The following is a 27,188-nucleotide window of genomic DNA, read 5'->3' as shown; positions in this document are numbered from 1 at the left end:
GTATAGGTATACTTTTTTAGTATTTTGTTTCATTTTAATAGCATTGAAGAATTTCTAATTTTTAGCTTTTTTTTTTTAACTTCGTAGATTTCTGGCTTCTTTTCCCTAGAGAAGGTAGTTTGATGAAAAGCAAAATAGATTTTTTTTTTTTAAGAAATTGAATGGAGTCAGTTCCTGGGTATGGTAGCCTATAACACCAACCCACTGGAAAGGCTGAAACTGGTGGATCACTTGAGCGGGGGGAGTTCTGAACTGCACGGGAATAAGCCAGTCAGTTGTCCTCATTAATTCTAGGAGCAATATGGTGGTGGGCTTAGAGGTTGGGGAAGGGAACCAGGTTGCCTAAGTAGGGACAAAGTAGCCCAGGTTGGAATTGGAATAAGAGGCCAAAGCTTCCATGCTGATCAGTAATGGGATGGATCAGGCCTGTGATTGTCTGCTGAACTAATAGGCTGGGCAAGATATGGAGACCCAGTCTCCAAAATACAGATTATGCTAGTTTTATGTTTGGGCAGCTAGGTGATGTTAGTCTATAGAGTGCTGGGCCTGGAGTCAGGAAGACCTGAGTTCAAATTTGCTCTCAGACACTTACTAGCAGTGTGACCCTGGGCAAGTCACCTAACCCTGTTTGCCCCGGTTTCCTTATCTGTAAAATGAGCTGGAGAAGGAAATGACAAACCACTGAAGCATCTTTGCCGGGAAAACCCCAGATGGAGTCAGGAAGAGTCTGACATGACTGAAAGATAACAAATTTTATGTTTGCCTTTGCTGACAACTTGGTGTCACTTGGAGCTGGGGGGGACTGGCTCTTACTGATTGTTCAGTAGTCTATATGAAAGAGAAGCAGTACTTTGAGTGCTGCCAGGACGGATTGTTCTCCTTGAAGGCTTCTGACTGGAAGCCTTGGGTGGAAAGGACAAAGGGGCACTTGGACCTGATAGCAGAAAACCTGGCAGCTAATGGTTGGAGCTGCCTAAAAAGGTAATGGACCCTTTCAGAAAGTAACAGGTGCTCTTGTACTGAAGTGTTCAAGCAAAGGCTGGATGACCTTTTGGACATGTGGTAGAGGCAATTCCTATTCAAGTACTGGTTGGACTAAATCACAGACTCTTAATGTGTGTTTGCGCGTGCGCCAGCAGTGGGTGGATCCCTTTGGCAGTCTGGCATAGCCCATGGACCTCTTTTCAGGATAATGTTTTATTGCCTATCTTCATCACTGAACATAATGAATGATTAGTTTCAGTTGGGTCTTAGGGAGGATAAAGATGTGATTTATTTCCCTTCCAAGTTGACAGATCCCACCCCAGAAATCCATCAATGGAATCCTTAGAGGTCCATCAACAAAAATTTCAGAAGTCCTTTCTGAGGTAGTTTCTGAGGTGTCTTCCAGTCATGAAATTCCATCACATTTATTTCCTCTGAAGTATGTTTAGAGTTAGCATGAAACACATTTTGAGTTTGTCAAAAAAACATGTTCCCATGTCTCCCCACCCTTTTCCCTTATCCTGTAATATCTTTTGGCCTTGTGTTTTTAGGGGGAAAATCAAGAAAAGAGAGGGGTGTGTGTGTGTGTGTGTGTGTGTGTGTGTGTGTGTGCGTGTGCGCATGCGTGTGTGTAACTCATGCCTCTTCCATTTGGGGGGGAAGGGCTAGGGGAGAGGGCTTTGAAAAACCAGTCTTGGTCCTTATCAGAAGCTCCTTTCAAGACTCTGGACTTTGTCCTTGTCAAGTTGAAAAGAATTTAAAACACTGCTGATTGTGTTTGGGATAGGGAAGCTGTCTAGAATCTATTTTCCACCCCTCCTGACTTCCCTCCCCAAGCTTCATTTCACTCCTCTTCCTCGTCTTTCTCCCAACTCTGATCTGGGATCAGAGATTGTTGGATGTCCCCAGCCGGTGAATGGTGAGGGGAACAGTTAAGCATGCAGCAGCTGCCTTGTCCTTCTTCTCCCCCCCCCCCCCGGGGCTAACAAACAAGGGGCTTGAGCCCCAAACTGACGTGTGAAAAGAATCAAAATCCTAGGTCTAAAAATCAGTTTCTCTTTGACTTTAGCAGACACAGACTCAGTATAGCAAATATGTAGTGAAGACTTCACGGAAAAATCTTTTCTAAGGGAACTTAGAGGTCATCCTGCAACCTTTGATCCAGGGTTGGAATTCCATGCATCATCATGTCCTAGGCAGATGTTTGAGTAGAGGCTGGATGACCTCTCCCAGTGAGAGGAAACTCATTGTCTCACAAAGCAGTCTGTACCATTTATGTGCAAGAGTAATGGTTATTTCTTCCTTATATTGAACAGAAGTGTGCCTTCTTCATCGACTGTGGCGATCTCTCTGTGTAGCAGACGTTTTGAACCCTTACTGTACGTACTGGCTCTCCTGTTCCAACTAAATATTTCATTCAGTTTGACACTTGGGTTCAAGCTTCACCTTTGCTGTGTGGATTCTGGGCCAAAATCTTAACTTCTCAGTCCTCTAGACTAGAGGTGTCAGACATTCAGTCTCCTCCTTACTCAGAGTGCTGTTAAGCCAGATTACAATGTGATTGGGAAATATTTAGCAAAATAAATAAAAATATAGTAGAACACAGATAAGGGCAGCTAAGTGGTGCCCGGCAGGATAGAGGGCAGGGCCTGGAGTCAGGGGGACTCATCTTTCTGAGTTCAACTCTGGCCTCACACACTTACTAGCTGTGAGACCCTGGGCAAGCCACTTAACCTTGTTTGCCTCAGTTTCCTTATCTGTCCAATGAGCTGGAGAAGGAGATGGCCAACCGCTTCAGTGTTTTTGCCAAGAAATCTCCAGATGGGATCACAAAGAGTGAGAAACAACTGAAACAAATAATTCCACAAGAAGAAAGATAATGTTATATGTGCTTTCCTAAATCAAAGATCCTTATGTAAGGTTTAGTGGGTCCTGTTTCTATTAGAGTTTGCCACCCACTGCTTTAGGCAGTATACTTTAGAGTATAAAACTCAGTTTCAGAAAAGGTACCACCTCACGTTAGTAGAGGGATTTTCCTCACCTGAGATTTCCCTATACCAGTGAAATCGTAGGTCCAGCTCCTATCCTTAGCCTATAATTTTCTCTTTATTTTTTATAAGGCTTTATTATGTTCTAATAATAAGGTAGTATTAATGGCTTATTTTTATTACAATCTTAAAATATAAATTAAAATATTAAAACAACCTGTCACTAAAATAATAAAATAAGACTTTTCTACTATAAAAAGTATTGTGATATGTTAAAAAAAAGTTTTTCATTATATTCTTATTTTCTTGCTTGTGTTTTTAGAGATGCTTGGTGCCTAGAGGCCTTAAGATTTTGACCCATCACTGAGGGCAAGATCCTCAGTGGACTCTGCTTTGTTCCTGTTTTGTAAGAGAGGCTAGGCTGTCTTTGACAGCTTCACTTAGGCATTGCAGATGCATTTCTCTAAGTCACACATAGTGAAAAGGTGTGGCCTTCTTAGACTGTAAGCTCAAGGGCCAGGACAGTGACTCATTTAGACTTTGTCTCCTCTTATTCCCTAGCACAGTGCTCAATGTAAAGTAAGTACCAACTGATGACTTTTACCCCCTTTCTCCCCCTGAGTAACAATGGCTCATTCTTAGAGACCATCTCAAGAACTGATTCCTTCCTGAATTTCCTTAATGTTCATAGATTGTCGCAGGCAACCCCTATATAATGCTTACAAATGGGCATTATAAGGAAGGGAACTTATGCTTTGAAGTTCCATATCCCTGGCATACAGACAGATACACACTGGTGGACAGGCCATTATTTCTAGATAAAGGCTGTCTGCTAAAGCAAACAGCAAAACAAGCAGATGCTAGTCAGACCATTTCAAAAGATAGATACATTCTAGCTCTGTTGAATTGTATTCTCTTCTTTTTTTAAAGCCCTTAATATAACATATTAGTGTCAATTTTTGAAACTGTGCATATTAGTGACTTAAAAATATGGAAGCTAATGCTGGAGACCTGTGACGATAATGTCTTTGAACCGCTAGTGTCATTCTATGCGTAGCCCAGATTTCCCCTTCTGTGGAAGTCCTTTCTGACCCCTCTAGTGCCTGATGGTGCCTCCTCCCATAAGTACTTTGTGTTCATTTTATTTTATTTATTTGTGAGAGGTGGAAGGGCCTTCAGAAGCTATCTAGTTCCATCCGTATATGAAAGGTTATGTAACATACTTGGGAAATAGTTGTCCAGACTTTGCTTGAAGATCTCCAAGGAGGGAGAACCTGTCACCTTCCTACCTAGCCTAAATTGGTCTCTTTGCAACTTCTACACCCTGCTCCTGGTGCTGCCTTCTAGGGCCAAACAAAATGATCTTAAACACAGGTGTATTTGAAGCCATCCTTCCCAATCTCTGCTTCTCACCTACCTTTTCTAGGCGCTCTCTCTCTCTCTCTCTCTCTCTCTCTCTCTCTCTCTCTCTCTCTCTGTCTCTCTCTGTCTCTCTCTGTCTCTCTCTGTCTCTCTCTGTCTCTTTCTGTCTCTGTCTCTCTCTGTCTCTGTCTCTCTCTCTCTCCACGCATGTATATGAGAATATGTGTATATATGTTTATACACACACGTATATGTATATGTGTGTGTATATCTAATCTCATCACCTGATCTTCTTCTGACAAAGCCTTAAGGACCATCCTGGCTTAAGGACCTCCTCTGGACTTGTCAATGTCCTTCTTAACTGTGGTGCCCAGAACTGAATACAGTACTCCAGATGAGGTCTTCTGAGGACAATGTACAGTACTGGGGGCGTATCACCTCTCTGTGCCTTGCAGCTAGTCTTCTCTTAATGCCGGCCAATATTGAGTTAGTGATCTTGGAGACTAGTGTTCTCGGAGACCGTGTCACACTGCTAATGCATATTGAGCTCTCTGTTCCTCAGAATCCTCTAGGTCTTTTTCAGAATTGCTGTGTAACCATGTCTCCCTTGCCTTATGTTCATGAAATTGATTTTTCTTTTGTACCGAAGCTCAAGACCTACATTCATTCCTGCTGAATTTCATTTTATTAGTTTCAGCCCACTACCAGCCTATCCAGACGGTTTTGGATCCTGACTCCGTCGTTGATTGAGCTCGCTATACCTCCCAGCTCTGTCATCTGCAGGTTGGACATATACGCTGTCCATGCCTTTATCCAAAAACTTCACCACACATGGCTCAGCACAGATCCCTGAGGTACTGAAAAGGGGCCATCCTGCCATGCTGACATTGAGCCATTAAGAACTACACTTTGAGTCCATCCTTCCAATTAATTCTGAATTCAACTATATTATTGGCAAATCCACATTCTCCTCAAGAATAGGAAAACATGCTTTGCTCAGACCCATTTAAACTATATCCATAGCATTCCCCTCGTTTGTTATTTAGTAATCCTGTCAAAAAAGGAAATGATGTCAGTCTGGCATGACCTGTTCTTGATGTAGCTGTCACGCCATTTCCCTTCCTAGAGCTTGTCCAGCCATTTCTTTAATGGTCCATTTTAGAATTGAAGCCAAGTTTACTGGTTCTGTAGTTTGGAGACAGTTTTCTTCCATTAAAAAACCCAACAACTGGGAGATATGTATTTGGCCATCTTCAGTCTTGTGATATCTCTCTCATTTTCATGTTTTTTTTCGGAAATCTCTTGGTATGGCTCAGAAGTCAGATCTGTCGGTTCTTGCCCTGTCTGAGAATGTAGGTCATCTGGGTTGGGTGTTTCCCTCGATAGACTGTAAACTCCTTAAGGGTGTATATGGTTTCATTTTATATCTTTTTAAATGCCCAGTGGCTACCCCCCCACCCCTGCAAGTCAGCACTTCATAAATGCTTTTTGAATGAATGGATGCTTCAATGAACACTGCTTTTCAAAATAACACATATTTTAGCCTTCAGATGACATGAGACACCAGCTCCTGTGATTTCTGAGTCCTTGGACTTCCTATTCAGTGTTTCCTTCCCTCCCTTATTGTGTGTACAGCACTAAATCCACATGACCTGGCCTTATGTTGTTTTCCATGCTGGGAATGTCCTCCCTCTGCTCTTTGCCAAACTAAACCTAACCCATTCTTCAAGGCTTAGGTCAGTTCTTGACTCCTAACTGATGTCTTCCCTGACTGCTTCAGTTCACACTATGCTTTACCTTTGTGAACTCTTGTAAAATTTATAGTTGGTGCCTCATGGTTCAAATTTAATAATGCTTATATAGGAAGCATCAAATAGAGCGGCTTGAGTGCTTTCAGGAGACCAGCATCATGCCTGGTGCAGCAGCTTGGTAGCAAGAGTATTAGATTTGGAGTGAAGGGACCTGGGTCTGCATCTTGCTTTGTAACTCCCTGTGTGACCTTGGGCAAATCACACATCTCCCGGGGCCTCAGTTTTCTCATCTGTCAAATGGAGGGTGTTGGAGGAGAGAATCCCTAATATCCCTTTCTAGCTCTAAACCTCCAAAGCCATCACCTGAACCGAGTCTATTTTCTTCAGTTGTTGAGGCATTACTCTTAGTCCTGCTACGTACACATGTACCTGTTTGTTGGGGGACGGAATACCATGCCTCCTCACAGAGAGTTACTTTTTTGACTGATTGATTGACTTTACAGAATGAAGGCTTTTGCTCAGGAGTTACTCGGTTCCCTCTCCCTGTGGGGCTTTGAGAGGATGCTAGGTGACCCTTGGGACTTTTGTGGAGAGGATTCTTGTGCAGGTAGAGGCTGGACTTGATGGCCTCAGAGTTCTCTTCCAGCTTTGAGATTCTGTTGGAAAATAAATCTAAAAGCTCTAGGGAGAGATGAGCAGGGTTGTTTTTTCCTTTGGTTAGCGACTGTGAGTCCCTACTAATATTTACTTTGGGCTTTAAGTGTATACTTGTGGTTAACCCCAGAGTTCCTCCTGTCAGTGTCCCTCTGTGGGTGGTTTTGTTTCCTCCCCACCCCCCTTCATCTCTCTCTCTCTCTCTCTCTCCTTCTCTCTCCTCCCCCTTTCTCTCTCCCCCCCTCTTCCCCCTCCTCTCTCTCACACCCCCCCCCCCCCCCCCCCAGTTATTTGGGAGGCCACTTTGTTTGCCAGGTTACCCATTCTATTCAGTGGCAACATACTAAAATAATAGGATTTATTGATCGATTGGCTTAGCATCACTAATGGATTCGTGGTAGCTTGGGATTCTCTTATGCCCATGACTTTTCACCCTGACATTACCCAACTCTTCCCCCCTCATAAAGAGGGACAGGAACCAGAACCCTTCTCATTCTCCAGAGATTTGTCAGTTGGACTTTCTCAGCATCCATGCCAAGAGACTCCAAAGGTGAATGCTGGCCATGGGAAAGGCTTAACCTTAGAGACTTGAAGCAGTTTTCATTGGGGAGCTTGTGTTTTGCTCACTGTCAGTGAGCATTCCAAGTATTGAGTAGGGGCCCATACTGAAGAATGAGTGTGACCAGAGGGTGTTTATTGTTGTTATTACGTACAACTTCTACTAAAAAATGATTCATCTGTTATATTTGCACATATGTATATAATGGGGTAAAAAGTGACAACTGCTGTTTTTTACTGAGTGTGTTCTGAGAGAGCCTAAAGAACTGTGAAACCTTGGCATTGTGTATTCAAAATGGAGAACAGCTTTAACCTATTTAGGAATTAAAGTGAAATCTGATGTGAATATGTAAGAGTGTGTGTGTGTGTGTGTGTGTGTGTGTGTGTGTGATATCTCAGCCAAAATCCCATCTTCTCCTGGAAGCCTTTCCTGATTTTTCTTAATTCTTGTGCCTTTCCTTTGATGATTATTTCCTATTTATCCCATATAAATCTTTTTTGTCCATATTTGTCTGCTCCTTGTCTCCTTCAGAGAGTGAGCTCCTCATGGGGCAGGGACTCTCTTTTACCCTTCTTTGTGTCCCCATCACTTAGCATAGTGCTTGGTACTTAATAGGTGCTTAGCTTTGTGTTTATACAGCACCTAATATTTGCTAGACACTGTGCTGTTTTAAAGATTTTATTTAATTCTCACAACCCTGAGAGGTTGGTGCTATTATCACTCCAATTTTGCAGCTGAGGAAAATGAGGCACACGGGTTGAGTGATTTGCTGCAGGTTCCCCACCTCTGGCCTAGGTTCACACAGTTAGTGTGTGTGTGAGGTTGGATTTGAACTCAGGTCTTCCTGCCTCCAGGGACAGGTGCTGTCCGAGCACCTAGCTGCAAAGATGCTGGAGACCCTCCTCAGTTTCGTCAAAACAAGCACATCAGTGAAACTCTGATTATCTTTTGCTCATGCCATGTGACCAGTTCATCTTTAAAAAAAAAATCATTGAGTTCTTTGATGTCATCTGTGACTGGGCCTCCCACAATGATCCTAATTTTCAGTTTTTTGGAGACTTTCAGCCATAAAGCATTTCTTTGAAAATCTTGCCTCTTTTAACCAATCCCACCTCCCTGCCACTCTCCAGCTCCCCGCCATCCTCCACCTCCCCACTATCCTCCACCTCCCCACTACTGACTTAATTCTCAACTCCAGACTATACTCAGCCCAGGTGTAGACTGAACACTTTGCTTTTTGTGCCCCCAAAGAGGCTAACCTTTAATAGGGTGAGGGGTTACTGGTTCAGTGTTTGGCCGTAGGTTCCTCCTAGGGCTAAAGACTGTTCAATTCAGTTGTTTTCGTCTACAATGGGCTGATAATTTTGTTTTGGGTCCCAAGATCATTTGTGGTGAAATCCACCAAGGTGGTTAGTTATTTGCCCACTTTGGAGCTGGATTGCTTCCTTCCCTCCTGAGTATGGCCCTTTCTGTTTGGATAATTGTCACACATCACAGGACAGGATTGTACCATTTTATGTTGGAGGATTTTTGATTTGCTTCCAAGGGACTTGGACTGCTGTTTCTTTGGCGTGAGTCTTGATCTGAAGATTTAAAGGTCTTAGAGTCTGTACCATGTGATGAACTGCAGTGTTGAGGAATGTCGGGGACAGGTTTGGATGTGTAGAAATGAGCAGCGGGTCGGGATGAGCTGGTTGACTAGGTCTCTACATGCAAAAGAATGATCATCTGTAGTCTGGAATTCCTGAATTTGGCAATCACTCTTTGCAAAGAGCTCAAGTATTCAGATTTTTTTGAACGATGGTACTGTTTACATATATATGATTTGTCGCTTTGTTTCTCTAATTGAGCTTAACTTCGTAGGTGAGGTGGGATTGTTTTGTGACTAGCAGGCTCCATTATGCTTTGAGAAGCTGCAGTGAGGAGCTCTAGGCAAGAGATGGTCTGGCCTTTTGGTCTTATGGTTTCCTACTGAAGGGATTGACCCTTAAGATTGTTTTATGTATGGGTTAAATACCATGGCTGATTTGAGCTTATATGTAGTTTACAAAAATGTGTAGGCTACAGATCATCCTTTTTTTTTTTTATAATCAGTGGAGGAAATTGAGACCCAGAGAGGCTCTGTGATTTACCCAACATTACACAGCTAATAAATGGCAGAGCCAAGGTTTGAAACCAAATCTTCTAATTCCACACTGGTAACAAATTCAAAATCTGAACTCCGAACTGTTTAGTAGGAGGAAGATTTGGTTGTCTGGATTGAAGTGAAGTGTAAGAGTGAGGAGGAAGGGGAAGGCAGTTAATTGGGAGAAATAGGAAGAAACCATTTAAAACAATTGTACCCATCACCATGATGCTATCAAATTGGTGTGGAATCTGCCGGAATACTCGTAATGTTCCTTTTAGTGTGAATTTGTGAAAATAGTGAGGGAATTCAGGTTGGTAGGAGCTGGCTTATCGGAGTCTACTACCTCCATGCCTTTCTTGCTGTGTGACCTTGGGCAAATCAGCTCACCTCACTTAGCCTTTCTGATCTGTAAGATGGGCATACTCGTACCCTGGGATAACCATATCATATTCTTCAGGGTCATTGTCAGCACCATAGGACCATAGGTTTAGATCTGGAAGGGACCAGGTTGAGCCGACCAAGTCTGCGCCCCTCATTTTCAGAGGAGGTAACCGAGGCCAGACTTTCCCAAGGTCACATAGCTAGTACTGTGTTTAAAGTAGAATCCAAACTCAGATCTTCCTGACTCCAATCGCAGGCTCTTTCCACTACAACACTCTCCCTTTCTAGGCTTATAGACCTGGGAGAAACCCTAGTGACTCCTAAGGTAAGATAGGTAGTGATTTTAAACTTTAGAGAGTTGTCTACGTGCCAGTTGTTTTTTCAGCCTTTGCAGGGTCTATAATTGATCTGCCAACAACTATTCATTAAGTAGTTCCTAAGTGACAGGCACTAGGGTTACCGGTACAAAGAATGGAAAGAAGCCCTGCCCTCTGGAAGCTCACATTCTAATGGCGAACATATACAACAGAGATACAATGTATCGCATAAATATAAAATAAACAGATACAAATTACATTCAGGGTAGTTTGGGGAGAGGGCACTAGCAGTTGGGGGAAGGGGATCAGAAAGGCTCTAGGAATCAGATAGTATTTGAACTGCATCAAAGGAAGAGAAGGGACCCTGTGAAATGGAAGGAAGGAGCGAGTGCATTCCAGACATGGGAGATGGTCGTTGTGAAGGAACAGACACAAGACGTGGAGTGTCATCAGTGCTGAGCAGAGAGGGAGAAGACCAATTAGGCTGGATTGTAGAATGTGTGAGTCTAGAAAGAGTGGTTGAGGCCAGGTTGTGTCAGGCTTTAACCTCTAGACATGGTTTATAGTTTCTCCTAAAGGCAATTGGAATACACTGGAGTTGAGTTTCTAGTATCTAGCGTGTTTCCCCCAATGGAATATAAGCTTCTTGAGGGCAAGTACTGTTGTTCTTTTGTTGGCTCTGTATACCCAACAGTGCCTAGTATATAGAGTAGATAGGCTCTTAATAAATGCTTATTTAACTGATTTAAATTGAAAAGGTTATGGGAAACATAATTTTTTTTTGTATGCTCCTGCCTTTCTTGTGTATCATACTCTCAAAAGACGTTTTTGCTCTGTGATGCAAAAGAAACAGAAGTAATTGCCCTGTCCTCAAAGGAGGAACAGACAGAGGAGGCCTGGAAAGTAGATAAACAATGGAACAGCCGATCAGTCAGCAAGTACAGATGAATGTATAGCTACATTCTACCCTGAGGAGATGAGTGACTTTGTTGTGTGGGACAAGCTGCAGCCCTCCCGGCACTGATGTGTAAATCACAGAGCCATCAGCCGTGATTAATCTGGATTTCGGTTGGCATCGAGCAATTAAATTCATACTGTTAGTTTTGCTAGTTGGCAGCGCCTCTCACTTGAAGAAATTCACTTGCCTTACTTAGCCATATTTTCTGGGTACCATTTTTGAAGGAGTTACTCTAGTTCTAAAAATGCAAAGGTGTATTTAAAGGGATTTTAAAATCCGTACAATTTTTAGCGGTGCAAGCAAATGTTTGTCTAGGCCTGGAGCAGTTTTCATTGGATTTTTTTTTCCCTATCCTGAGTCTGTAGAGGGAAATAGCAAACTCAGAGGGCCTATATGAGAGAAAAAAATCTCAGAAGTCCAGGAGATTCTCAGATGAGAGAGGACTATTTTAATTTAGATGGATTACTTTTCTAATTAATTAGCATTTTATCAGTCTCTAGCTCTGAATTTTAGAATATCATAATATTTTGCAATGCTTTTCTTAATATATTTAATGATCCTGTTTCATATTAGGGTTTTTAAATTGTGGACTTGTTTTCTAAATATTTTGATGATTATATTTCAATATAATTGGTTTGCTTTATCATCCTATGTATTTTATCATATTCATTTACACACCTTCTTCTTAGGAGTTCATAGGTGTCATCAGATTGCAGAAAAGGATCTATGCCATTAAAAAAAAAAGATTAAGAATCCCTACCTGCTGTTGATTCCAAATTGCCAAATTCATTGTCCTTTTCCTAATTCTCATTTTCCTTGACATCTATCATTGTCTCTCTTCCTACTTAATCCTCTTTCTTCCCTTTGCTTCTGGTGCTTTCTGTAACTCATTTAATCACCCCTCTGCTTCCCTGGACCTTCTCCTCATTTCTTAATGTGGGCATATTCCCCAAGGTTCTGTCCTGGGCCTTCCTTTCTCTCCTGCCCTCTCTCACTGGACATTCTCATTCATTTTTACAACTTAGCCAATACCTCCATGTAGATGACTTCCAATCCATGCCTCTGATCCTGACTACTTTTGGGGGGGTGGATCCAGACATGTGTCTTTACCTTTCTGAAAGGCATTTCCACCTGGATGTTCCACCAACATTTTTAAATGCAATTTATCTAAAAGTGAACTTGAGAGGCACCATGTTGCGGTGGAAAGGGTATTGAATTTGGAATTGGGAGGGACCTGGGTGTTCTAACTTTGCCTCTGACCCTTATCTGTGTGACCACATGTAATTCAATTCAGTTTGACAAGCATTTATTAAGTTTCTACCACCTGCCGTGCTAAACACTGGGCATATAGAGACATAAATGAAAAGGGGGCACATGGGCACAGATAAATATAGGATATGCCCAAAGCAGACGTAAAGTCCTTTTGGGAAAGGGCAGTACTGATGATTGCTAAGATCAAGAAAGGCCTCTCAAAGAGGCCACACATAAGATGAGCCTTTGATGGACCTAGTGATTATAAGAAGCTGAGATGAGGAGGGAGGGCATACAAAGCATAGGGATAGTCTGTGCAAAGACATGAAGACAGGAGATTGAGTGTTGTGTACAGGGAACGTCGTATCGGTCAGTTTGTGCATGAGTTGGAAATGGAAAATCAGCTTGGAGCCAGATTGTGAAAATTACTGGAATTCCAGAAAATTCTTAATCTATCTGATGGGCATTAGGGTGCCCTGGAGCAAGCCTCTTGAGCAAGAGGGTGACATGGTCAGACCTGTTTTGTAGAAATCAGATATCATTTGAGCAGCACTGTGGAAGATTATCTCTCTGAGTTTGTTTCCTTTGGGTTTAATCATAACCGTACGACCTACCTTAGCAGGGTTGTGGTAAGGATTCAGTAGGTATGTATAGTGTACAAAAGTGCTGGGATTGGCAGCATCCCTCAGATACGTGGTCCTGCTTCCACATAGCCATCATCAAGGGAAGCACCTTCTGTCGAAAAAGGGCCAGTCTTTCCCACCAAAAATTGCCTCACATGGGATGGGTTGGTGAGCCAGCCTGTCTGAAACATCAAACAGAGCACCCCCAGGGAGAGAAAGCAGGCAGCTTAGGCTAGGGAAATCAAATCCCCACCACTCTCCTGACCACAGTCTGCCTTTAGATTCAGATGGAGACAGCCAGTAACCTGGAACCCAGGAGCCTTGGGAAGAACCATACTTCCAGTCCAGTGCCCACAGCCCTTCTCCTAGAAAGCAGACCCTGTGGATTGTTGTAGCCTGGCATCTGCTCCCACAGGTACAACAGCTACAGCTGCCGAAGACCTAGAAAAATTCTTGTCACCCAAGTCCCTGATCTGTCTAATATTTACTATCAGAAATCTGGATGATCTTATTGTGGTATCAGTGGAAATGATATTAAAGAAGAGGCATTCTTACTTGCTTTGTTGCTGAGCCCTAACCCTGGGATCTTTCCATCTGACTTGAGCTGAAACTTCCCATCTGTGTTATCTTCCCAGTTAAGATGTGAGCTCCTTGACAGGGCTGGGGCTGTCCTTCTGTTTGTATCTGTGTTGCTTAGCACATGACAAGCACTCAATAAATGCTTTATTACTTTTTTTATTTTGTAAAATCTTAATGTGTCATATACCCATCTCCAGTTGTCCTGACCTGCGTCTTGCCACTGGACTCAGATGACTCTGGAGGAGCGAATGAGGCTGATGACTTTGCATAGCCCTGCCTCAGTTAAATCCAATTCACTTGCAAGTTAATACCTCACCCTTCTGACATCCTTGGTCTTCTCTGAGAAGGAAGGATGAGCGACAATAACAATTATCAATAACCTTTATTGTCTCCAGTCTCTTGCACAGTGCTAATTACGTTGTTAAGCATTTATGAATAGTGTATTGAATTTTAATCCCAAATATACCCTGTTTGAGTAGGCGGTGTATATTCCATGATAGTGCTTGTCTTCTCCTTGCTAACTGGATCAGTAGCACTATACCTGGTCTTTGTTACTCAGTTCTGGGGCCCAAGCACCACGTCATTAGGGCTAGGTGAAGCCATGTTTTCAGAATCCCAAAAGGCACACAGAGAAGCTAGAGAGATGTGCCTCTTTTTCTTATTCGTGACACGCAGCCTCAGGAATTTTGGTCCCTTGAAAGGTATCTTCTCAAAAGCCTGTCTCCTCCGCAAAAGCTTTCTTTGTTTCAAGGATGGAAATCAATATCAACACGTTTGCCCTTTTTACCTCACTGAAGCATCTTCAGGTGGTTGACATCTGAATAATCTCTATCTTCCAGTACTATGTCTGTTCACATTATATATTCAGTAATTCCACTGAAGCAATTATTGAGCTTTATGCAGTGCTCCATTAGACATTGGCAATAGAATCAGATGGATCCATGATCTCATCACTTCAGATATTCTGTCAAACAGGGTTAGTTACAACACATCCATGCTCCAGGGAGCCAGTGACAAAAATGAAGCGATAGCTCCCCCGGACTTAGGTCCCGCTTCATGTTAGATGGTGCTGGCGCTGATGTTGAGAGGATACATAGCACGGTTTTCTAGGAGTGGAGATGGGCTTCCATGATTAATGGTCTGTGTAATCATGAAGACAACTCTAAATCATGATGAAAATTAGCACTTTCAGTTCTTGGAGCGGGGCCCTACTGGTCCAAATTGCCAGGTTAGATTAAATCATGGTGGTAGACATTGTTTGAAAAAAGTACAATAGCTTTGTGAGTTGCCTTGAATATCTTCCTATGTAAAGATTTGCACAGCTAAGATCCAGTAAAATATTGGTGGTCGTTATTAGCCTGGCTATAAGATGCTGAAATATGTGGAGAGATAATTCCTATAGTAGATCTCCCAAATTGTCAGAGCAGCCTAAATTCTAGAGAATTCAGTTTGGGGGCAGGGCAGAAGGCAGAGGGTGAAATTAGCCACACTTAAACATCATAGTATAGTAAAGAGTTGGACTTGGAGTCAAGAAAGTCCTGGATTTAAATCCTTCTAGATGTGTGACCTTGGGCAGCACTTAGCCTCTCAGCCTCAGTTTCTTCATCTGTAAAATGTCTCATTCCTGTGCTTCTTATTTCATAGAGTCATTGTGAGAGTCAAATGAGGTCATGTCTGTGAAGCTCTGTGCTCACCTTAAAGTGTTACCTAGCGATCGGTTAGTGGTTTTTGTTTGTTATTAACGACAGCATGGCACATCTCATGAGATAGCATATCCTCAGAGAATATCAGAATTGAAGCTGTTACCAAAGCATATACTGTTGGTCTTAAGTAAATCTTTGAGATGAATACAGTTATAGGAATTTTAGTCATACCAGTTTTAGATTTATCTTTCATGGAGAGAAGCTTATCTGAAGAGAGTGGGGAGGTGTAACTTATAATTATTGCCCTTGTCATTAAGATTCTATATTTTTAAGAGAGCTTTTACTATCTCACTCTGTTATTCCCTATTAAAAGACAATTTTGGATCTGTATACACTTTGCTGCCCTCATATTAGAGAAATTGTATCAGAGAGGTTGAGAAACTTATTTTGAGTCACTGAGAGTCTGGAGCAGAGGTGTCAGAACTCACCAGTACAGCTGAACTGGATTAAAATGTAATTGGCAAATATTTAACAAAATAAATAAAAATGTAGCACAATTTAGATGATGTTAATTTGGTTTCTCATTTGGTCTAAATTGGTGTCAAACTTATAGAAACAGGGCCCACTAAACTATTATACATAACAATCCCCTTGGGCCACATATTGATTTAAAAAACTACATATTAATATTATCTGTGTTTTATTATGTCTTCTACATATTAATATTATCTATGTTTTATCGTGTCTTTATTTTGTCAAATATTTCCAGATTACATTTTGGTTTGGGCAGCATGTGCAATGAACAGATTAACATTCCCTCAGGGCCTTTTTTTCAGCAGTATATATTGGGGTGGCTGGCATTTATGAGATGGTCCAGCAAGCAGTTGTCCAGAGCTAGGCTAGGCCTTAACATATTTCAGGCCACAGAGGAGGAAGAAGTGGGTTCAGCCCTGATCTATAGTGCAGAGGTCAGCAAGTGATGGCCCGTGGGCCAAATCTGGCCCGTTGCCTCTTTTTATACGGCCAGTGAACTGTGAATGGTGTTCTCTTCCTCACTCCAAGCCCAAGCCACCAGCTGCCTACATAAAAAGCAAATGAACACAGAATTGTAAAATACAAATAAAGTTGCAAAACCGTTTTCTTCCTCTTGTACAGAGAGAATGTTGGATTTAAATATAGTTTATAGGTCTCACCCTGTGAAGCTTCCTTAGTTGCTCATGTTCTCAGAACTGTCAGCTTCCTATGTAGTTTTAACTATGGATGTCGCATATTGATTAGGCCTCCTTGGAGGAAAGAGCAAATTCAAAAGGGCGAGAGAAGAGATAGATAGAAGATATAAAAATTTGGTCAAGGTGGTTATCAGATTAGTGTAATAACTATGAATTTTTGCATGTGGAGCCAGTGGCATGAAAGGTACCATTAGGGGTATGTGTGGGTGTGTGGGTATGTAGGCTGCAGTCCCTTTGGGGGAGGTAGAGACAAGGGTATACCACAGCATTACTTTTTGGGAGGTTACCTGTCTGCCAGGTGCCCCTCCCATCTCCAACTAAGCCATTTGTCAACATCCTACTTTAGCTATTAATTTTGATCTTTGGGTGCTGAGGTCAGTGGATCCCTCACACTTGACATCTAAAGAATCTGATTGCAGGGGAATGGGCTAGAGTTAGTAACCCTTAAAATAAACAAATGCTTTTGGGTAGGGGGATGGCTGAAAGAGGGCTTAAGCTAATTTGTTTCCTTCCCTCCCCCCTCAAAAAACCACCTTAAAATATCATGTTACAATCGCAAAGGACCTTAGGGATCATCTTGTCCAACTCTTTAATTTTATAGCCTCAGTGGCCCTCTAATTACTCTCTTTAGAATTAATGAACGTTAAATGAGAATAAAGACAGTGATGAGAGGAATAATAGAAGGTATTATGAGGGGAAAGAACTTGGATTGAAAGGCAAAGGTGGGGAACAGTTGCGATGTTTAAAATTCGGTTTTTTTCTTGATTTTTAAAAAAGTCACCCTGAGGGTAGTAGAATGCTTGGCTCGGGGTCAGGAAGACTTGGGGTTCAAATCCTGCATTGGACATTTACTAGATCATGACTGAGCAGTTCACTTCACTTGTCAGTGCTTTGGTTTCCTTATCTGTAAAACAAAGAGTTTTGACCTAATATTAATAATACCTAATAATACCTAATAATACCTAATTTGACCTAAGATTCTTTGTGACTCTCAGTCTATGATTCTGTAATCCCCCTTTCCAATTTCATGCAATCAAAATTAGCTGTTTTACCTTTTGTAATTTAATTTGTAGATTGTAAATTTTCCTTTTGTGATCGCTTCATGTCAGCAATTCTCTTCCAGCTATAACTATGGAAGGTACCTGATGTGGTTTTCTTCTAATTATTTTTTTTTCTTTTATGGCCTGACCTTCAGGTTTCATGTTGAGTATCTCTTGAGCTTATTGTGCTACATGGTAGAAGATGTTGGTCTGAATCTAATTTCTGCCAGTCAGTCACGTCAGTAAGCATTTTCATAAGCACCTACTATGTGCCAAGCTCTGAGGGTACACAGGAAGGCAAAAGACTGTCCTTGCTCTCAAGGAGTTCCCGATCTTCTTTCCAGTTTTCTTTGCAGAACTTGTTCTTCCCCCAATAAACTTGTAGTGTCAGGTTGATCAAATACTGGGTTATTGAGGTCAGTGCCTTCTGATTCTCCCTTCAGTCTGCTCCAATAACCCACTTTGCTTTTTATATTTTTTTATTATCAAGGACCAAATATCTTTGGTGTTTGCCTCTTTATAGTATAATTTGATGTCTGCAGTTCTGCCCCTTAGTTATATTGTTTAAAGAAGGGGACAGTGCCGTAAAAGTGGGTGGTGTAATGATGGAAAGTTATTATGTTTTCTGGTGTAACATAATGGATGTTTTATGACTTCCCCCTTCATTTTTCATTTGGGTATTTGGGGCAGTCATTGTTTTCAGTTTTAAAAGCCTTCTCAGTCTCATGAAGTATTATCAAAACAAAACAAGACACAAGTTCTGTTGTTTTGAGCTTCCTTGTTCTGTGATGTGAGAGGAGGCGTTAAGCGTTAGCCTCAGCTTAGAGAAGGTGGGAGATGGCAGCCTTTGCTTTAGACTAGCATCTCCTCCTCTGTAAGGGGAGGGCTTTGGGGGCTAGATGGCCCTTCCAGCTGTAGATCCATAGGCCTCTGCTTACAGACTCAGCATCCGAAGTAGCTTTCACTTGTATGTCTCAGCAGAAAAAATTCAATAGCTACTTCATGGTGCTCCTATGGGAGTAAGGGAAAGGAGGGAATAAGCATTTATTTGGCACCTTCTGTGTGCCAGGTACTGTGCTAAGGAAGCACGTTACAAATATTTTCTCATTTGATCCTCACAACAGCTCTGAGGTAGGTGCTGTTATTATCATTTTATATTTGAGAAAACTGAGGCAAACAGAGGTTAAGCGACTTTCCTGGAGTCACATGATTGCGATGTGTCAGAGACCAGATTTGAACTTGGGTCTTGTGCCAGCTAGCTGCCATGATTGCTCTTCCAAGCTTAGTAGACCTTTAGGCTTTTGTTGTCGTCGTTCAGTAGCATCCATCTCTTTGAGACCCCATCTGGGATGTTTTTGGAAAAGATACTGGAATGGTTTGCCATTTCCTTCTCCATCTGATTTTACAGATGAGGCAAACAGGGTAAAGCGGCTTGCTCAGGGTCATAGAGCTAGTTAGTGTCTGAGTCTGGATTTGAACTCAGTGAGATGAGTCTTCCTGACTCCAGGCTCAGCGCTCTATCTGCTTCCCACCTAGCTGTCCCTGACTGGTGGGCTACCATTCCTGAAAACTCCAGGCTGCTTAACATTGATTAAAGAGTTGTGAAGTAAAGCCCTCTGGTTGGCTGACTCGGAGCTTTCTGCCTGTGTGTGTGTGTGTGTTGTGTACACACTGCAACTCAAACTCTTCCTTGGTTTTCATGAAAAAGAAAACTGACAGTCATGGGATTGAATGAAACATGTAATAAAATCTCACCTTGGCATCTCTTCACCCCTGACCTTCATGCCTGATTTTAAGGGACTGACTCAGGAGGCTGGTGGGTGATTATTTCCCATTCTTTGTAAAGCAGATAGATTGTTTTCTTAAGCACACTTTCAGGTACATAGCAAATGCTTAATAAATGCATGTGGACCAACTTATTCTTTATGTGAAAGGCTTCATTGGTGCTCCATGTCTCTGGTAGAATAAATTTGCTAAAGACCTGGATTTGAATCGAGTATAAATCATAATTTTTTCTTCTTTTAGATCTATCTTTGGCCCAGAGGAAATTTGCCCATTCACTAAGAGACTTCAAGTTTGAGTTCATTGGTGATGCTGAGACCGACGATGAGCGATGTATAGGTATGTAAGAGCAGTAGGGGAATGGTTAAATTGTGCCTTCATGTTAATTGGTACATATGACTAATTGATGCTTTAATTATGCAATTAAAATTGAGAAGTATAAGGATTATAGGAAAATATAGAAAAAACTGGATTAGATAACTTTGAATGAAAAAATAGGATTGGAAGATGTCAATCTTACAAACTATAAACATGAGAGGAAATATGAATGAGTAATGGATGAAGAATCCTTACGGAAAACAGAACAAAATAGAATTCGGACTGTGTTATGGTATCAGTTTCATTATTTAATTGTGAATAGTTACAAGGTGAGAAGCTAATGTTGCATAGTGTCTAGAGAGTCAGTCATGGAATCAGGAAGACCAAGGTTCCAGTCCTTTCTCTGACCCATAATGGCTTGGTGACCCTTAGCAGATCACTGCCCCCAGCAGCAGTCTTAGACTACTAAGTTTTAGTCTGTATTTTAGTCTGTATTTAGTCTGTACATTTCCATTTGTATTGGTAGGAGGGGTTCTCCTTATTAGGAGTTCCAATAGCAATGAAATCACAAGTCCAAGGCCCAGAAGAAAATTACAAAATAAGTTTAATCGATCACATTGGTGTTCAATTTTGTTTGCGATATTAAGTCCTGACAAACTGTCTTGTTTATTTCCTTTCATAATTGAAACAACCCACTTCTTTTTCCCTTTGTAGATGCTTCGCTCCGAGAGTTTTCAAATTTCCTAAGGAACTTGGAAGAACAGAGAGAAATCATGGTGAGTTAGAGATGTGAGTGATTAGTGATTAGAGATTTGGGTTTCTGGATCAGGAATAGTTTGCTTCATTTTATCATAGGAGAGGCAGCGAACCTATGTAGTGGGGGAAAAAGAAGAGAGATCTAGGTTCTAGTTTCGGGGACTTGCCAGGAATGACGTGCTGTGTCACTTTGGTCTGGTCACTTACCCTCTCTGAGGTTCCGTGGTCTCATCTGTAAAACAGGAGGGGTCTGAAGGAATGTTTTGTGAGGTTCGTCTGTGTCTCGTCAGTGATAGTGAGAGCTGCTGCTGAGACATGACACTGAAGAGGTGAGATTTTTTTCCCGCCTCTCCTTTCTTCTTCCTGTTGCTTGAGGAGCTGGAAGTTCTTATCCTGTTCTAATAGAATAGCCTTAACTCACATTTATGTAGCAATTCAAGGTTGATAAAGTGGCTTATTATTAGAAGTAATTGTGAAGGGAGGTGTGTGTGCGCGTGCGTGCATGTGCACATGAGATGCCCTTGCAAAATCTATAGGTGGCAGTGATGCTGTAACAGACAGTTCTGTTCTTTAGCATTGAGGCAGATGAAAAATGAGGGATATGTGTGGTAGAAGACTGGTAGGAACAAAAAAGACCTCTTTGGAGGGTGGGGTGGGGGATGGACAGGTGGCCCAGTGGATAGAATGCTGGTCCTGGAGTCAGGAAGACCTGAGTTCAAATTTGACTGTGGACACTTACTAGTTGTGTGACCCTGGACAAGTCACTTAACTCTGTTTGCCTCAGTTTCTTCATCTGCAAAATGAGCTGCAGAAGGAAATGGAAAACCACTCCACTATTTTTGCCAAGAAAACCCCAAACGGGGTCACAAAGACTGAACAGCAACAACAGAAAGGAACACTGGATTTGGAGTCATAGGGCCTGGATTCAAATCCTGGCTCTACCATTCACTACCTGTTTGACCTTGGGCAAGTTGTTCCACATTTCTGAGCTAATTTCCCTATGTGTAAGGGTCCTTTCACCCTAACTCTATGACCTTAGGATCCTGAGTTTCCAAAGGGAATAGGAGGCACATATCCTTGGTGAGTCCTTATGTATTTGGCTCTGTTACAAGATTATTTTACCTTTCTTTAATCAGTCGTCAAGCATCTACTATCTTCCAGACACTCTGTATGTGTCAGGGATGCTAAAGACAAAAATGAGGGTCCCTGCCCTCAAGGATCTCAGATTCTGTTGGGAGAAACAACGTGTGCACATGCAGCTATAGGGATCTGGATTGGACCTGTGGATTTCCTTGGCATAGGAAATTCTCGGTGAGGAAACTTTCTACCAATGTAGGTTGGCACCTCAGCCATTTATGGTTTTAGCGAGCTGCTTAAGGCATTTAGAGATTAAATAGGAGACATGCCCAGGGTCACGCAGACAGTGTGTGTCAGATATGGGATTTGAATGCCAGTCTTCCACGCTTCAGGACAAGCTTGGTAGCCAGTATCCCATACGGCCTCTCAAAATATATTCAGGATAATTTTGGGGGGAAGGGAAGGCAATTACAAGGAAGGATCGGAAAAGGCTTCGTATAGAAGGTGTTTGAGTTGAGCTTTTAAGGAAATAAAGGATTCTGAGAGGTGAAGACGATGAGGAAGGGCATTTTAGGCCAGAGGGGCAGTTTGGCCAAAGGCCTGGAGGCTGGAGAGGGAGCATCAGTGGTGAAGAACAGCAGGATGGCCAGTTTGGCTGGACTGAAGAATGAATGAAGGGGAGTAATACCTAAGTTAGAAAAGATCATTTGGTGCTAGATTGTGAAGGGCTTTACATTTCAAACAGGTTCTTTTCTTTTAAAATCCTATATAGAGTCGCTGGAGTTTATTGATTTGAGGAGTGGAGTGGTTAGACTTGTATTTTAGGAAAATAATGTTGGCAACCATGTGGAGGATAAATTGGAATGGGGAGAGACTTAAGGCAAGGGAACCAATTAGGAGGACTCTCTGGTGAGAGATAGTAGCCTGAAGTAGGGTGTGGTTGTGGAGAGAGTAGAGGAGACCAGTATACCATTACTGCTTTTTGGGTTAGTGAAAGCATATGATTAGGAACCAGAATGAAGTGTAAAATTCCCATTGGTGCATGTGTATTTTATTAGTTAATGTGTACCTTTTTAGTTAATCTCCAGTTCCTTTCTTAGAAACTTGGACACACAAAAACAGTTTGTCTGTCAGACTGCAAAATCACAGGGCTCTTTGGCTGGGAAGAAATACTGTTCTACAGTTGTCTTCCTTGGCTTTGCTCTTCTTTTAATTTTATGTTTCTTGAGGTGAATGCACCAGGTCAAGAAATGAGAATGGGAAGGATGAGCCTGCAGGGTTACTTCTGGTCTATCTGATACGGCCAGGTGGATGGAGTTAGCTTACGTACCTATTTACATCTTGGCTACAAAGGTTGCTGGCCTGGTTTGATGACTTCGAGACATCTGGGTGAGAAGTTCAGGGATTTAGTTGCAGAAGTGGTGTGATCCATCAGAAGATGGTGCCTACAGATTGTCGTGAGCTTCTAGAGAGGAATGCACGGCCTGCGTGGGGCTCATAGAGTCCAAAGGGACTTTAACAAAGTTTATCTAGGCCAGCTTATACCCAGAGCATCCATCCCAGACAAGTCAACATCAGTTCACATACAATGGGGGGTGGGGGTGAAGGTCCTACCCCGTTGGAGGGGGGAGGGGAAATCAGGAAAGACTTCACATAGAAGGTGACCCTTGAACTGAGTTTTCATAGGGATTCTATTTGGTGGAGGTGAGTAGGGAGGGCATTTTAGGAATGGCGGGGAAAACTTGTGCAAAAACATGGAGGTGGGAGATTTGTGACAGGGTCACAAGGCTGGTAAGTGTCTAAGGCCAAATTTGAACTCAGGTCTTGCTCACTCCAGATCCAGCTGTCCGTTCACCGTACTACCCGTGCTTTTAAGAAGTCTGCAGCAAAAGGTGCCAAGGAGGGTTTAGACAGGGAGGAGGAAGATGAGAGAATTATAGCATGAAGGTCAAGGTAGAAGAGGGTCCAGAAGAAGGGGATGGTGGGTTCAGAGGCTGCACATGTCAAAGAGGATAAAGATGGAGAAAAGGCAGTTCTTTGATGATTCTTTGCCTCATTATCAACAAAGACTGTTGTCTTAAGAAGGTTGCTTCCTCCCCACCTCGCAGCCACCATAATAACATTCAGGTCCCAGACCAAGCTTCTTTCTGTGTCTTGATACCTTCACCCTAGGTTTTCATTGTTTCTGTAAATCATCAGCATTTGATTCAGGCTGATTGGACCATGTGCTCCCCACAGTTTTCAGTTTTTACAGGAGGGTGCAGCACCAAGGAGTATACAAAACACCAGATAACGTAAATGTCAATCAATAAGCATTGATGAAGCGTCTGTGCTTGGTTCTTGGGATAAAAGTACAAGGAATGGGAAACAACCTTTGCTCTCTAGGAGCTCACCTTCTCTCAGTGGATACGACATGGACATATATAACTACGTGCGTAAGAAATAGAAAATAAATGCAAGGTGGAGCAAAGAAATGCCCATTAAATAAAAGTCCCAAATCTCCCATCTCCATGTCTTTGCCAGATTGTATCAAAGGGAAGTAGTGAGTGAGGTTAGTCATACAAGAGGACATACTGTACTCTCGAACTTGGGCAATGGTCCAGGAATTTAAGGACTTCCAAAATAGTGCTCTGGTGAATCAGATGCTATTTTAAAAGGACTTCATTGGGTATTCCTCTATCCCCTTTCATAAGGCTGTTTTTTTTCCTGCTGAAAAGATTGTTCGTTTTTGATCAGCTATTTCTGGGATATGGCAAATAGTGATGCTTGCCTGGGAACCAGGGAGCTGGAAATTCCTAGGGATTTATTGGGGTGGGGGGAGAGAGGAGGCAGAAAACAGGAAAAAAAAAAGTGTCGGGAGAGAGAAGTGCTCATGTACTTCTGCACACACTGTGCTTCCCTCCTTTTTTACCCTCTTTCCTCACCTCCCCCAACTCCCTCCATAACCAGAATATAGAAGTTGCAACCTGAGGACCGGACACTGTCTGCCCCTTTTCTCAGACAAGGTTCAGGCTTCATAAGATCGATCCTTTGGAGAATGTATTTCCTCGCTTTTCCAGAAATTATTTCCCTCCTCCAAACCCTCCTGCCCAATATCAAGGCTACCCTTGGCCTTCAATTAATGTAATTAAATGATTAATATCTGCCAGTATTAGAAGTTCCAGGGAAGCCACTGTATGCAGCCCCTTGGCATTTTTACTGGCTGCCTTCCTGAATCTAGAATTCTCTTTTCTTATCTCTGCCTCCTTGTATCTGTGGCTTTGTTCAAGTCCCAGGTAAAATCTCACTTTCTATAAAAAAGTCTTCCTGATTCCCCTTAATGTTAATTAATGCCTTCCTTCTGTTAATTATCTCCAATTTAGGCTATTTTGAGAGGCTTTCTTTTTAGGCTGTTTTTCTGTATCTTGTTTATACATAGTTGTGGACAGGTTGTCCCCACTATTAAACTAGGAGCTTCTTGAAAAGAAGGGCCTTTCTTTTTATCCCCAGCACACAATATAGTGAGTGTCACACAGTAGATGTTTAATAAATGCTTACTTAATGACCCTAGGTGGTTAAGCAAATGTTGCTTAGATACTTGCTGTAAGACATGGGGCTAGATATAGGGATGCAGATGTTAAAAACAATCCCCCTCCAAAAAAGAACTAGGCCTTTACAGGTTCCCCTAGCTGCTAATGCCTCTCTCCCTCCAAGATTAGCTTCTGTTTTCCGTATGTGTCTTGTATATTCCTGTTAATGTGTATAATGTATCCTCCTATTAGAATGTAAGCCCCTTGAGGGCAGGGATTACCTCCTTGGCTCTCCAGAACAATATAATAATAGCAGTAGCATTTATATAGATAATACTTACTATGGGCTGTATACATTTATATTACATATTCATATAATATACATCATATTTACATATTTGCACCTATTTTATATATGATATAAAACATAAATAATAAAATAAATATATAATTTATGTGTTTACATATATTCTCTCATTTGTGAGATATTATTATAATAAAATATATGATATAATACATAATACAATATTATTATTAAAGTTTTACAGGTGAGGAAATTAAAGCTAAGAGAAATTAACTGACTTGCCCAGGGGTCACATAGTAAGTAGTATGTGAGAGGCAACATTCAAACATATGTATTCTTGACTTCAAACAAATTCTTGATTGTTCTGGTCGCCATGTGTAATGGTTATGTTAGGGCTAACTTTCTTCATCTTTAAGATATACCCCTTTGAAATTTCCTGTCCCTTTAAATTCAGCAGTGACTCTTGGTTAATTACAAGGTAGAAATTTCTTTAAATCCTCAAAAGGAAGCTGTTCTTTCTAAAGGGGATTGTGTTTGTGGTGTCTTGATTGTTTATTAAATCTACTTGCACAGGGCTTTGTTCATGCCTGTTATTTATTTAATGTCTGTCAAATTAAAGTCTCCAGTTACATTAAAGGATCATACCTGTAGTTTACTTTTCCTACAAGTGTGAATTTCCACGTGGTCCAAAGCATATGCATGAGCCTATGTAGAATAGAATGAAAGCATCACTTTTGGATGGATCCCGTGATTATAGTTTTGCACCTGGAAAGGCCCTTAGAGGGTCATCTAACCCAAACCTTCCGAATACAGAGGAGGTAACAGAAGTCTAGAGATAAAGGACATGACCAAGGTCAGATTATGGTCCACGATTCTGACTTCCAATTCAATGCACTATGTAAGTACCTCCTGCTTCTTCAACGGATGTATTTCTTAATTTTTTCTTCAATTAAGAGACATTTTCTTTCCCTCCGACCTCTCACCCTCAAGAGAAAATAAAATAAAATCAAAACCCTTTATTACAAGGAAAACATCAGGGAGGCTGCTAGCAAATGGGCATCTTAACACACTAAGGTGGATGAATTTGTCCATCCATTCTGGAAAGCAATTCCTAACTACTCCCTCAAAGGTACTAAAACTGTACACAACGTTACCACTACTAGGCTTACCAAAACTAATAAGTTTAGTTTTGTCTGGTAGTTAATTTGTTTTCTTTAGTACTGTGGTAACCAATAGGATTACTAAAGAATATCAAAGGAAGAGAAAAAGGATTTATATGCTTAAAAATAATTATGCCAGTTCTTTTAGTAGTTGCAAAGAACTGGATTTTAAGAGGATAATCATCAATTGGGAAATGGTATATATGAATGTCATGGAATACTATTGTGCCATTAGAAATTATGAAAGGAATAGTTTCAAAGAAATCTGGAAAGCCATGTACAAATTGTGTGTGAAGTAAGCAGAACCAATACGTACAATGACAATTTAAAGACAACAAACTTTTGAAAGAGTTAGGAACACCGATCAATGCAATACCCTGCCATGCTTACCAAGGATCAGTGATGAGACACACTATTCATCTTTTAACAGAGAAGTGATAGACTCAGGATGCAGAATTATATATATGCGTATATGTGTATAGACATGACCAATGAGAGATGTATTTTAATTGACTTTGCATGTTTGTTACAGGGGTGGTGTTGGGGGAAATGAGGTGGAGAGAAAACAAATCTGAAAAATCCTTCAAGTTAGCTTGAATGCAAGACATGTTTTCGCCAGTGTTGTATCTGGGGCCATGTTCCCTCTATAGCCAATAAAAGATTTATGAGCCTTACCCAGGACGCTTCATATCTTAGCCTTTGCACTGGGTGTTTCCCATCGCTGGAATGCTCTCCCTTCTCAGTTCTGCCTTTTGGAATCCGTTGTTTCCTTCAAAACAAATTAGAAAATTAGAGCAGGTTGTTTTGTTTTTTTTTTTTGGAAAAAGCTATGTCG

At 41.6% G+C, this 27,188-nt stretch overlaps 1 protein-coding gene across 1 annotated transcript in view; it reads left to right on the top strand.

Moving 5' to 3' along the window:
* The window catches only part of ARHGAP10 (Rho GTPase activating protein 10), a 371,669-nt gene that overhangs the window by 86,280 nt on the left and 258,201 nt on the right, over positions 1-27,188 (top strand). Inside the window, exons 2-3 of the mRNA XM_036764654.1 lie at positions 19,473-19,568; positions 20,262-20,323. Of these exons, the coding sequence (XP_036620549.1) occupies positions 19,473-19,568; positions 20,262-20,323 (158 nt within the window). The remainder of the gene's footprint in view (positions 1-19,472; positions 19,569-20,261; positions 20,324-27,188) is intronic.

This window comes from Trichosurus vulpecula, chromosome 6 (assembly GCF_011100635.1).
Source record: "Trichosurus vulpecula isolate mTriVul1 chromosome 6, mTriVul1.pri, whole genome shotgun sequence".
In the NCBI taxonomy this organism is placed as follows: Eukaryota; Metazoa; Chordata; class Mammalia; order Diprotodontia; family Phalangeridae; genus Trichosurus; species Trichosurus vulpecula.
This window is presented reverse-complemented; position numbering and strand designations above follow the sequence as displayed.